The sequence below is a fragment of the Bidens hawaiensis genome, unplaced genomic scaffold, assembly GCF_021521415.1.
Source record: "Bidens hawaiensis isolate Kalapana, Puna unplaced genomic scaffold, B.hawaiensis_p1.1 tig00028024_1, whole genome shotgun sequence".
Taxonomy (NCBI): domain Eukaryota; kingdom Viridiplantae; phylum Streptophyta; class Magnoliopsida; order Asterales; family Asteraceae; genus Bidens; species Bidens hawaiensis.
The window spans coordinates 151,929-165,126 of NW_027494549.1; the positions used below are offsets into that span (position 1 = coordinate 151,929).

The 13,198-nt window shown below is 33.0% G+C and overlaps 1 protein-coding gene and 1 long non-coding RNA gene across 2 annotated transcripts; one reads left to right on the forward strand and one right to left on the reverse strand.

Moving 5' to 3' along the window:
- The first annotated feature begins 4,700 nt into the window (after nucleotides 1-4,700).
- Nucleotides 4,701-8,447, forward strand: LOC143576197 (uncharacterized). The gene is made up of 5 exons (XM_077060347.1): nucleotides 4,701-5,283; nucleotides 5,375-5,869; nucleotides 6,630-6,764; nucleotides 6,852-7,336; nucleotides 7,657-8,447. The coding sequence occupies exons 1-5, from the start codon at nucleotides 5,046-5,048 to the stop codon at nucleotides 8,299-8,301; spliced, it is 1,998 nt and encodes a 665-aa protein (XP_076916462.1). The 5' UTR covers nucleotides 4,701-5,045; the 3' UTR covers nucleotides 8,302-8,447.
- A 123-nt stretch (nucleotides 8,448-8,570) lies between these two features.
- On the reverse strand, nucleotides 8,571-10,782 carry LOC143576207 (uncharacterized). Its single transcript, XR_013142905.1, has 3 exons — nucleotides 10,634-10,782; nucleotides 10,250-10,448; nucleotides 8,571-9,719 (listed from the first exon to the last, which is right to left on the reverse strand). It is a non-coding gene; the product is annotated as an uncharacterized LOC143576207 (long non-coding RNA).
- Between the last annotated feature and the right edge of the window lie 2,416 nt (nucleotides 10,783-13,198).

Consider the following 13,198-nt stretch of genomic DNA (forward strand, 5'->3'; position numbering starts at 1 on the left):
TAAAATTATTTCGGTTCTTATAAAACCATTAAAATAACACGGAGCTTTATTTTCTTTTTATTAAATATGTTATAATAATAATAATAATAATAATAATAATGATAATAATTTGTAAAACTATTTATGTAGTATACATTATTAATTTGTAAAACCATTTCCTTTAGAAAGGTGATTTTGTGATGCCATGGAGAGTTCGATTTTAAAAGGAAAATATTAGTAAATGACTAACTGTAAATGAATAGACCATTAAACCTTAAACCTTCCTTAAGTTCGCTTTAAAATTTGTGTTTGATGCCCGTGCGATGCAGTAGGGTACGCAAGCATGACATCGAACGCGTAATCGGTGTTACCGTTTCAATACGTGCGTGACTTCACAACAGTCTGTGGCTAACTCGACGATAATATGCTCGTAATGCGGCATTGGAAGCTTAATCGGTGTTAGAAAGCACATCACACAACGAATGTACGTGTGCAATTAGGTGTCCGTACGCACGTAATGCTACATTCAACGCGTCTTAACCCACAACCCGTTCTGCCTAACATTGTTCTAACCCGAAATCCGTTCTAACTTGACCCCTTTCAACCAGAATCCATCCCGACCCAAACCAAATTAAATTACCTCTTTTATATCGTCCCATTCCAAACTTAAAATTTTAGACCTATGACCCGAACCTGCCCAACCCGTTTGCCGGTCATTAATGGTAATCGCATAACACATTAAGTTTTTAAAATGAAAAAAATATAACAATATCATACTCAAATTAAAGATAATAGAATACTCATTTTTATGATATAATGTTTTAAAGAAAATACATAACGCGTGAAAACGTAATAAACATTTAAATGTCATGGGGTTAGTTGGGTTAAAATAAAGGGTATATATGTAATTATTCTATAAACTAAAAAAAGGTGATTAAAGTTAAAGAATCAAACTTGTAATTATTTTTGAATAAATTAAAGACAAAATTGCCTTAAAGTGTCTCAATCTTAAGTATTATGGTTAGTATTAAAGTAACAAGTTTGCTGCATCTTAAAACTAAGAGTTTACACACTCATGCTTTATATATAGTAAGTATAGATATAATAGCATCATATGTGAGGGCTTTTATTCGGAACAAAGAAACTAGACGAAAGGTGAATATAACTTACCTTGATTGACGCGGGATTCGATGAATGGCAGTTTGCCGGAATTCTAGACGCGATGACGACTGAATCAATAATTGGTAACAGAACGGTGATTTCAAGGGAGGGGAATGGTTTTCGAGTTAGGCGTGGTTCGAAAACGAACAAAGTCGTCTGTATTTATACAGATTTAAAACACGTTACCCAAATTTGGTAACTCCCTTGATATTCTATCAAATAATTGGTGATTCAAACTTAAATAGGAAGTTAGATAAAAGTGGCGCGATGTTCGACCGGGTATCCTTAGTTAACCGCCATAATCAATTTCTTGTTTCAGTCACTAGTTGCTTGCTTAAAAAGTTACACTTTGCCCCCTGATCTTAGAATTGTTTTATATGTAAACTCTAACTTAAATTTTCAAAAATAACCCTTTAACTTTCATAGAGGTATTTTTTTCTTTTAAAAAAATGAAAATTTCTTATTAACTCAAAAGATTCGTATACCATATAATGATTTCACGTATTAAATACCTGTATAAAAATATTTAAAACAAGTCGGATTTCCGGGCTTAAAAGTTGACAAATGTCACACTATTCACTGTCACTATTGCAAACCCAACTATTTGCGACCCTACTCTTTTGCAAATGCGATCTCATTAAGCCTATCCCATTTTTTTGTGCGAACAAGGTTCTAAGTCCGATTTCATGATTAGGTTTGTTACTTTACAGTTCTACAAGCTAGGCTCGATCTACTACCCTACAAGTTTTCGTACATTTTCAATCAAGACAAGCCTTTTTAAATAAAACATACCTTGAATTAACATGACCTAGATCCAGATGATGTTGATGTTGTTAGGATTTGGCCCTTTGACACTTTCTTGTTAAAATAACGAGATCTATACATTGGTATGGTATTTCTTGAGTGTGTGAAAATAGTTTGAGTGTGTGTTTTAATGTTGTAATTATGGTCTAAGGATTTTCCATAAACAAGGATTTTGGTATTTATACTAATAGTCTTCCCTAGACTCATACGCCCTGTTCTTGAGTTTTTTTAAATGAGGGAAAGGAAATGAAAACTAAGGATAGTTAAAAAATGGGTGTTCTTGAGTTTTTTTTAAGGATAGAAAGGAAATGAGTAGGAGGAGTTAGGAGGGATTAAATTAATGTATTTTCCCAATAAGTTATCCTCCCTAAAATGGGATGATTACTAAGGATAACTATTCTTTAACATACTTATCATTTCGTTTCCTTTAATTTCCTTCCAACTCAAGAAAACACCTAATTAAAAAAAATTTCATTCTCTTCCCTTTCCTTTCTTATCCTTCCCTTTCCTTTCCTTTTCTTTCCTTAGTTAAAAAACTCAAGAACAAGGCGATAAGGAAGCTCATCGATTAAAAGTCCATAATTAATCACTTTTTAAGACTTTAGTAATTAAAAACTTTTAATATTATTTCAAAACTAGTTGATTCGGAGGGAAACAATAGGCATACAAATGTTGAACCACACACACGCGTTGGAGCGTGTTAACTCGTTAATTTAGACCGAAACGTTAACCAAAATAAAAGATGAAAAGTAATTAGGATACCAAAGTTGAAAGTGAAAAAATGTTGAGGGGGTTAAACTTAAAAATATTTTATGAAATACTTGTAAACTATGAAAAGTACAGGAATCAAAAGCAAAAAAAAAAGTTAGATTAAATGAAAAAATATTATAAACATGGAAGTCAAAGAGAGCTAGAAGGTGGTACAACATGTGAAGCAAGATGTACAACTTTGAAAGTCAAAATCCTCCCAAAAGTGTATATATATAAAATTCCAGATGCTACACGCCACTAACAAAACCACGGGACCTCAACACCGATGGAATCGCCCGCCACCATCACCAACTGAGTCGTTGTCCAACTGTTTTAACTCCACTCACACCACCGGATTCGTACATTTAGCATTATCCAACGAGTTTGTTAATCTCCGCATTTGTGGTGTCCAAGCCAATTAGTTTGATTTGATTTCCTTGTTGGAGAACTGTAGTCTAATCGGCCTCCTCTCTACCACCGCCGACGCAACCACTATCGACTATCTATAAGTTACTCTAATCTGAACCCTTTGGAGTCACGTCAACAGTCTCCTTGTTGTAGGTCTGGCAACAGAGTGTAGCGAATATCGAAATGGTGGTGTTAATGGTGGTTTGTGGTGAAGGTGGGGGATAGCAACATGTTGTAATAATAATAATAATAATAATAATAATAAGTATTTTTTAAAACAAGTTTTCCAAGCCTCCAGTTCTATAAACAAACTAGACTTCAACAATAAAAACATATCCTCCTAGTTGCAATCGCCCCTGTCATCAAGTAATTAAGGGACCAGTTGAAGCTCCCTAATCTCCAATTCAGTCGTGACGAAACCTGTCAATGACCGATCCTTTCCCAAAACACGCCACATGCTCCCACTGTACTTGAATCCCCTATGGATTAGACTTTTGGGCTCGTTCAACTAACACCCAAACTCCAGAATTCATGTTTGCAAGTTGAACGCTTTTAGCTCCATAATTATTGAACTAGATTGTATCAAGCTTAACTAGGATTGTCACCTCAACCATGTTTAACGAATCATTCTTCACCCCACGAGCAATCACCATATTTCCAATGATCACCTTCCATTTATCACCACCAAACCTTACTTCCAATCCTTGTTCATCAATTAGACCAACATATTAACTTTCTTTTCTGACCTAGAATCACCCTAACATTCTTAAGGTTTCTAAGTAGTTCCCAATGAAGTGACTAGATCAATGTTCCCCGTGTCCGTTACCTCAAATTCTCGTCATTAGCAAGGCCAACTTTCCAAAATCTCCTTGTTTTATATTCCCTGTCATTTCCCGGTATCCTTGGCGTGGAGTGGAGCCCCATATTAATCCATAATCCAAGAGTCAACACTTCTTTCAACATTGCAAACCAAAGTATCATCTTCTACAACAACTTCTTTAGTGTGTACTTCCTTTTTAACATTTTCTTCCTTAGGACGTCGCCCAACTTTTAGCATGTGCCACCTCGTTGCAAGTCTGACAACTCACATTCTTCCGAGTTTTACTACTTTTAGAATATCGAACCTTCAACTATCTAATGACACTTGTTAGGTATCGATCAAAGTAATGACACAACAAAATATAATAATCACACACTCAAACAAAAAATGAAAACAAGAACACGAGATTTACGTGGTTCCGTCAAGCTGACCTACTTCCATGAGTTGCAACTAGGGTTCATCTTTTATTAGTTAAGTACAAGATTATAGTACAATGATATGGTATATATAGAGAAAAATTAGGTTAAGCAACTAAGGGAACAAAAAAGCTACATTGTCATTCCACCCCAAACCAAAAAAGCCTAAAAGGCTTTCACAAAACCGAACACATCTAATGCGTACACTACATCAGCTACCAAGCATATCCTCAAGTAGGACGTATGAAATGTGTTATGAAAATTAACCAATTCGATAGCTAGGTCCAACCTATACGCAACCTACAAACAATTGCATATGCATTAAGTTGGACATGACGACACTTTAACAACAACCTTACTATTAGATTTGTTTACATCAGGTCCATGCTTAAAAATAATCCTAGGATAAATATGAAAGAGACACAAATTATAAAAGAATTGCACGTTGTCATGTTATCAATTAGATAAAGTAATTGTTAATTTTGAAGCTTCACTGTCATCAAATGAAAAAATATGTATAGTAGCAACCTGGCACAACATTTGCAAAAGAAATGTATATTTTAGACAACCATTAGTTGTCCTAACAACGTAGTTAGTTGACTTTTTTTTTTGAATAACGACTTACTCCATATATAAATAATGGTATTGATTTTCAGATGCAGGTGCAAGTTTCTCCATTGTATAGGTAAGTGTTAATTCTAGTGTTTATGTTATGTCCTTTATGTTCATGTAATTCTGCAGGCAGTAAGATGGCAACAGAGATGATACCGTTGACAGAAAAAGAAATAGCCGGGATGAGTCCAAGCTCAGAAGCAACCGAGGGAGGGAGTCAGAGAAGCATTGACACCGCGATTTCAATAGAAAATACCAAACGCCCATATCAATTCCATGATCACACAAATGACATTCCTTGGACTCCGAATAGCTCTCTATCATATCTATTTGGTAATATATCTACTTCTAACATATTATATATGTTCACCATCAAAGTTATTAACTAATTAATAACAATATGATTTCACAATTACTTTTGAAGAAAATAGAGAAGACTACTTAAACTTGGCTGTTCCATTATATGAGGCATCCATTATTGGTGATTGGGAAACCGCAAATAGTATACTCAGCAAACGCCGAGAATTGATAAGGGTTGGTCTCAGTAGGAATCTTGGAACAGCACTTCATGTGGCCGTGACAGCAGAGGAGACCAAGGTTACGATAAATTTTGTGAAGAATCTAGTAAATATGATGACGGTGGAGGAGCTGGAACTTCAAAACCAGTATTCCAATACTGCCTTTTGGATTGCATCTGCGGAAGGAAAAATGAAAATGGTTATGATTATGATGGAAAAGAATCGCAGGCTCCCGGACATTCGTGGTATGGCATATATGCCACTACACATCGCTGCTATGACGGGGACAAACAGCATAGTGAAGTATTTATATGAGAATTCTCAGAAGATGAGGGGTGATAATTGGACAGAAAATGATAGGAACTTGGCACTAATGCATTGTGTGGAGCGTGATTTCTTTGGTAAGTAATTCTTGGGTTTCTCGTTAGGTTAGAACACTCGTATTACACAGGTTGAAAAATATCAATATATAAAATTATTAAATATTATGTGCATCCTATAGATGAAGTATAACATATAGTAATGATTTAAAAAAGATCAAAAAATATGTAAAAACTAATGTATAATTAGGTTTCTAAAATACATTAGTAATTCGGCTTCCATTTATTATTTGACTATAATTAAAAGTTACATAATTAGATTCCTAAATTTCTTAAAATAAGGAAGAGATAAAAATAAATGATTTTTTTTATTACAATTTGTATTTTATTTAAAAATTATCATAGTTAAAGAGACAAGTGTGTTTAATTAATAAGAGATATGCGAGAAAAAATGGTGAAACAAAATACGTGAAGACAAATGATGTGAGAGATTTTATTATTATTATTATTATTATTATTATTAGAGATTTGCAAACTTTGATTGTGAGTGAAAAACACTATTCACTTTTAGGCATGAGCTATTTCAAGTTACTAAACGTACCTTTTACAGGCTCTAAACGTTTTCACCATTCTAATTAATAATATTTCAACATGAACATTTTAATTCAACGTCAATTTACTAATTATATGTCAGCAAAATACAAAAATGTGTCACATCGCACGGGCACATATATATACTAGTTGCTAAATCTTTTTAATTCACATGGATCACAATAGTCGTTCATGTAGTTTTGAAGTCCTACGTACTAATTAAAGTGTGTCATATATCTTCGATCTGTAGATGTTGCACTCCAAATTGTGGAGGACCACCCAGAACTTAAAGATAACATGTCCGTACTTGAAGTTTTGTCTCGGAAGCCTGATGCAATTAATAAAGTAGAGAAGAAAAATTTATTCATGAGAATCATAAAACCATGTAAGTACCAACTATGTTTATAGATAGATGTCTCATAGGTAATAGTGTAGAGTATTTGGTTGTTCCTTACTTGGTAGTTGTTTTCAGCTTTTAGATTTCTTCATAATAAAGTACAACCTGATGTTGAAGAGGATAACGATGCACTGAAATTACTAAAAACCATATGGGGACATGCTACCCGAACAATGTGCATAGATGAAATTGAGGATATGCTCGATAAGCCTCCTACTTTCGCTGCTAATGAAACAATAATAGAGTCTTCAAGAATATTACTTGTCGCTGCAGAAATGGGCAACACCAGATTTATAGTTGAGTTGCTTCGAACCTACCCTGATCTTATGCTTTATGAAAATGAGGATGGGCTCACTTTATTTCATGTGGCCGTTATGAATCGTCATCAAGGTATCTATAACTTATTGTACGAGATAGGAGGGTCGAATAACGATATATGCCTATCTGTAGACAAGTCAGGCAATAATATGCTTCATTTAGTTGGGAAGAGTTCAAAGGAGATGGCTTCTAAGACATCTGGAGCATCTCTACTAATGCAAAGAGAATTATTGTGGTTCAAGGTATATTGTATTCCTTATGATTAAATACTTGTTTTACTTATGGGAGTTTATTGAGCTCTTTTTTATAGGTAATTTTTCAGCCACATGCAAAGAGAATTATTGTGGTTCAAGGCAATAATATTTATGTAAAGTGGTAGTGATATGTTGTGCTATAAAAGTATCCATATAAGTTATTCTGTCATCACTTACTAGTTTAATCATTCAGAATTTTCGCTTAGTTCATACATGGATCTTGAATGTAACTCGTTCATACAACAATATATATCTATTAAAATTGTAATGATTATGGCTTCTTCAACTTTTGTGTATATATGTTGTAGGAAGTTGAGAAGATGATGCCACCTTATATGAGGGAAGCGAGGAACAACGATGGTCAAACACCCTATGAGTTATTTTCCAAAGAAAACGAAGAACTCCTTTCCAGAGGACTGAAATGGATGAAAGATTGTATGGTTGTTGCCACCCTTATCGTCACCATTGCATTTGCTGTTGCGTTTACGGTTCCAGGAGGCTACAACCAAGATAATGGTATTCCAGTTTTCATTCATGACAGTACCTTTTTGGTTTTTGTTATTGCAGACGCCATTTCTTTGTTCTCTTCATCGACCTCACTCCTGGTGTTCTTGTCTATCCTCACATCTCCTCACGATCAACGTGATTTCATGTCTTCATTACCCAGAAAGTTAATGATAGGTGTTCTTACGCTTTTCATCTCGGTAGCTGCAATGATGGTTACTTTTAGTGCTAGTTTCTTTGTGCTATATGACAAGAGGATGAAATGGGTGCCAATCTTTATTGCTGCATTTGCCTCTATACCGGTCATTGTGTTTGCGGTAATGCAGTTTCCTCTTTTGGTGGATATGTTTCGCTCTATGTATGATTCTCATTATCTGTTTAAGCCCAAGAAACGCATCCTTTACACTACAAAACCGAGGTTAAGTTCTAACAACTCGTTCTATGTATGAATATCTCTTTTCAATAAATGTTGATGTACCCTTTGATTAGTTTTATATGTATTTTGTTTTATAACTTATCATGTATTGTTAAACTATGTAGGTTTGCTACTTTTCTCACAATAAATTAGATTTCTATAATGAAAATCTCCTTATTACACCAATTAACATATTGGTATATCACATTGTTTGCTAGACATTATTGTCAAAAATACATATTGGAATGTTTTATATGAATTTTTCTTTTTAAGTGTTTTGAAAAGAAATTTGATAGACTGGTCTTCATTTAATTAATGTTATGATTACAATTAAAAAGATTTTGATTAGGAACACTTAAACAATTAATATGCTTTGATTGTATCTGGTAAAAGTTAACTAATCACCACTTAAAGCCAATAAAGGTCTCATAACTGATGTGGCCACATACAATTCCCTTAAGCAGGATCATGAAAACCATGCATTCAGGATGATCAATTTGGTTAAGTACAGATGGGGACGGTGTTCCCGTCCATCCCGATCTAACCAATTGCACTTCACCAAATTTCGTCCCAACCTTTAATAATTTGATCATCCCGATATAAAAAACCTGCTTTTACCTATGTGGAACTTCACCCGGATTGTACTATACTCCAAGAACCCAAGCCATTCCAAATGGTGGCATTGTAGCTTTGGAGATGATCTTATAAATGGATTTGTTCTTAAAACAAGGGCATCAGGGCACGTGTTCATGGTTAAACAATGTCCATCTGAACGAAATTAATTTGCAAGGATAGAAGTTGAACATTTTCATGGCAAAAGAATGAAGATGCTGCCAAAAAATGTTCTATCCCATACAGAAAATAATAATAATAATCAATCTGTATGAAGTGTTAAACGAACACTATAGGTATTTCACAATTCTGTCGCATAGACACAAACCAAGCAAACAACTTCTAAAATGAGTTAATTATTAACGAATGTGTAGCCACTTGTTAGGGATCTGAAAAAGAGAGAAATTAAAAAAAGTGCATGCTTATTCATAATGAAATGTAACTGTAACATTACATAACGCATTTCAAGAGAACATAACCGTGTATGAGCTTGACAAGCAACATACCATATATAATTTTAGCCATATCAACATTTTTCCGGCTGCAGCTGCTAAATAATAGACTAATCCGTCTTAGTTTGCAGTTCCAAGCCATCCTTCTCTCCTAAACTCACCAGGTTCTTCATAAAACCATCTATGGGTTTAGTTGAGTTAGTCTTACTATGAAGTTCCAAGTCTCCTTTTCCAACAACCTCGCAACATTATATATAGATATCCCTTCACGTTGCTGCAATGTGAAGCGCTGTATATACAACTGCAGTGATCGAAAACCGTATCGATCACCGTCTAATTGATGCTTCATATAGTGGAGCATAAAGCTTGGAGTTCACACTTGGATAATCTTAAAAACAAATTACAAAAGCATGTTAGCGGACTCTTTAACCCTTTCCCTAAAGGCTCAAACTATAAACATGTATATTCACATATATGTCACATATTGTTTATCCGTAAAACGTTATGTACATTAACACATATTTCATAAATGGAATTACATCCATAAATATAAAGAAAACAATCTAACATGACCTAAAAAATAGCATATTAATTTGTAATTGAGTTGTAGAAAACTTAACTATGCCCCAAATCAAATCAAATTTTACTGGCATGCTGAAATTAAAGGTATACAAAATTCGGTTTTTTCGCCCAAATCAGTTAGGTTGAACCCGGTTCCGATCTGGTTTATCAAAGTCAAAACCAGTTTGAGTTGGACCCGGTTACAAAGAAGGTCAAATATCAGGTTAGATTAGTATGAAGCTGGGCTTTGACCAGTTCGAATCGGGTTAAAACAAGCTCTAGTTCTTGTCAAATCAATTACTAATCGGTCTCGGTTACAAACCAATCACCATAGCAAGAATAAAATATAGTGTTTACCAGAGACCCAAGGAAGGAGACAGCTCTGCTGAGTCCAATTTAACGCATTTCAAGAGAAACCACACATGATTCTGACTAATCCAAGAATCGCCAATCATCATATGGCAATCATGAATAACTTGTCTACCATCGATGTTCATGAGAGCTTTGTACTGACTCATCATAATCTGTTCCATTTTTGTACTTGCATCTACAGATTCTAAACATAACACAGTGTTGTAAGTTTTTTAATTCATCCCCAGTTTTTATGAAAAGATATAATGAATACTTTGTTCAAAAGAGGAAAAATAAACAGATCCTAAATTGGTTCAAGATTAGATGGCTTGATTAGTGATGTATGTTCAGATGATACAGGTAGATAACAAGAGAGTTGTCAGAAGTTACCTGATTTGGCTCGGAGATTTGGAGTAGAGAAAGCGGCGCACTGAAAGTATAGTATGTTTGGATTAGGTCGTATCTATCCATGCCGTTTTATACTCTCAGTTTGGAGTTTAGGTAGGTAAGTTGTGATGAATGATTGAGATTTGATTATGGTATTTTTTTTATTGTATATTTTATTAAATTTGATTTTTATAATTTAATTATTAACTATAGGACTGTTCAAAGGGTAAGACCCGACGCTTTTACCTAATACTTTACCCGGACCCTTTACCCTTTTAGAAAGAAACGTGGACCCTAGACCCTACCCTCTAAACAATAAAAGGGTCGGGTATAAATAAGGGTTTCAAGGGTTCAACCCTTTACCCTTTAAGACATTAATCGCATTGTGTTTTTTGCATTTATTAGTTGCATATCTCATATATGACTTTAATATATGAATCATAGAAAAATTATACTTTCATTTAATAACATAGTAAAGTCTAACTTCGAAAGTTTATCAACCATTTGAATTGATGCAAACAATATTCACATTCACAAATTACATGTAGAGAATAATTCACTGATTTCTATATACATGTTTCCATTCAATAGTATGACCCTTTAATTTTATTTTTCTTAGTAGTTGGGAAATTTCTAATGAATCATATATGAAATGCAAACTCATAAATTTTAGATTAATCGTAAATCTGATGTATATCTATTTAGTAAACGGGTCAAGGGTTTGAAAAAGGGTCGGACCCTTGAAACCCTTTTACCCTTCAAGGTGAAATTTAAATACCCTTTAGCCTACCCATATTATTTATTCGGGTCTAATTAAGGGTTTTAAGATTCAGGTAACCGGGTTTCAAGGGTCCGACCCTTATTTTGCTCACTCCTAATTAACTACTGGTCAATAATAATTTCAAGTAACAATTTAAACAATGACAATCTAAACTTTGAATATTGTTACCATTAATGATCCCAAACTAACAAACTGTTAACTTCGTTAATTTATGATGATGTGGCATGTTATGCCCCAACTACATGGCAATGACATGGATTTCTACATTATTTATATATATGAAAGAATTAAGTTCATTTCAGAAGCATTTTCTTATCGCGAGAAGTGCGAGAATTTAATCCAACCAATCATATTTTTTTCTTTTATTTTATCATTTATTCAATGGCAAGGGTGTTATAGTAAAAGATGCATTTTTTTCATATATGATAGGCGACAATGTATGGAGAAGTTACATATAATTTGTTTTTATATATTTAAAAATATAGTCAAATCAACCTATATTGATTATTGTCCTTTATTTTATGTTATCAAATTCAATTTTGTTGATTTATCAATATTATTTTTTATTCTCGTAATTTGAATTTTATACCTTTTATCCAGATAATAGTTCTAAAATTCAATTGCGTCGATAAACTTACACAGTACATAAATGAACATACACATGAATAAAATTACACGTATATAATTTGAAACACCACTTACATAGTACATATACGAACCTACACAGTACATAAATGAACCTACACACGATAAATTTACACATGCATCATTCGAAATACCACTTACACAGTACATATATGAACCTACACAATACATAAATGAACCTACACAAGATAAAAATTACACATACACAATTCGAAATACCATATACATAGTACATGTACGAACTTACACAATACATAAATGAACTACATACGATAAAATTACACATACGAAATTCGAAATATCATATACACCGTACATATACGAACCTACACAGTACAATATAATTCTTTTTTGTTATATTAAACTATATATAATAAATAATGGATGATGATAATAACCTATACTTGTAAAGATTTCACATACACATTCGTGATACCACCTAAATAGTACACATATAAACCTTACACGATACAAAATAATTTTTTTTATGTTTCACATTAAACTACATATAATAAATATAACAAATCATGTTAATAGTCTACAATTGTAAAATTTTCACATACACATTAGTGATTCCACCTACATAATACATGAAAATACATGTGTATGTAATAAATATATTTGTGTAGGCAATACATAATATTTAACACATTTTAAAAATTATGATTGAAGATATTATAGTATTTGATTAAAATTATATAGTTTGATTAAACATCAATTAAAAAAATTTATACGTAACTTTCAATTGGTTAGTAATAATCATAATTAATGATATTAATTACTTAAGTTTCACTTTGAAAAGTCTACAAAACGAATACCAAACTACACTTCTTCATTAATATATTGGTAGATTAATATCTTCATAATTACAAGTTTGTCATAATTATCTGAATCCATTGATTACACATAATCAACGGTACAGATTGATTTCTCGCACGTACTTCTCGTTATAAATTGACTTCTAGCATGAACCATCCCCACCCTAAGAGAACGTTTTGAAATTAAGAACTTTGAGAACCATTTTGAGCCATAAAAAACCTCTTAAAAATATTTAAAAAAATTATAAACGAAAAAAAATGAAAATTTTAAAAAAGTAAAAAAACCAAAAAATTTATTTTTCATCCCAGATTTATAAAAAAAAC

Bases quoted from the DNA above. Each gene is read 5' to 3' on its own strand.
- LOC143576197 (XM_077060347.1), top strand. From the start codon at position 5,046: ATGTTATGTCCTTTATGTTCATGTAATTCTGCAGGCAGTAAGATGGCA. The intron at 5,284-5,374 runs GTAATATATCTA...TTACTTTTGAAG, and splicing joins CTCTCTATCATATCTATTTG to AAAATAGAGAAGACTACTTA. The intron at 5,870-6,629 runs GTAAGTAATTCT...TTCGATCTGTAG, and splicing joins TGTGGAGCGTGATTTCTTTG to ATGTTGCACTCCAAATTGTG.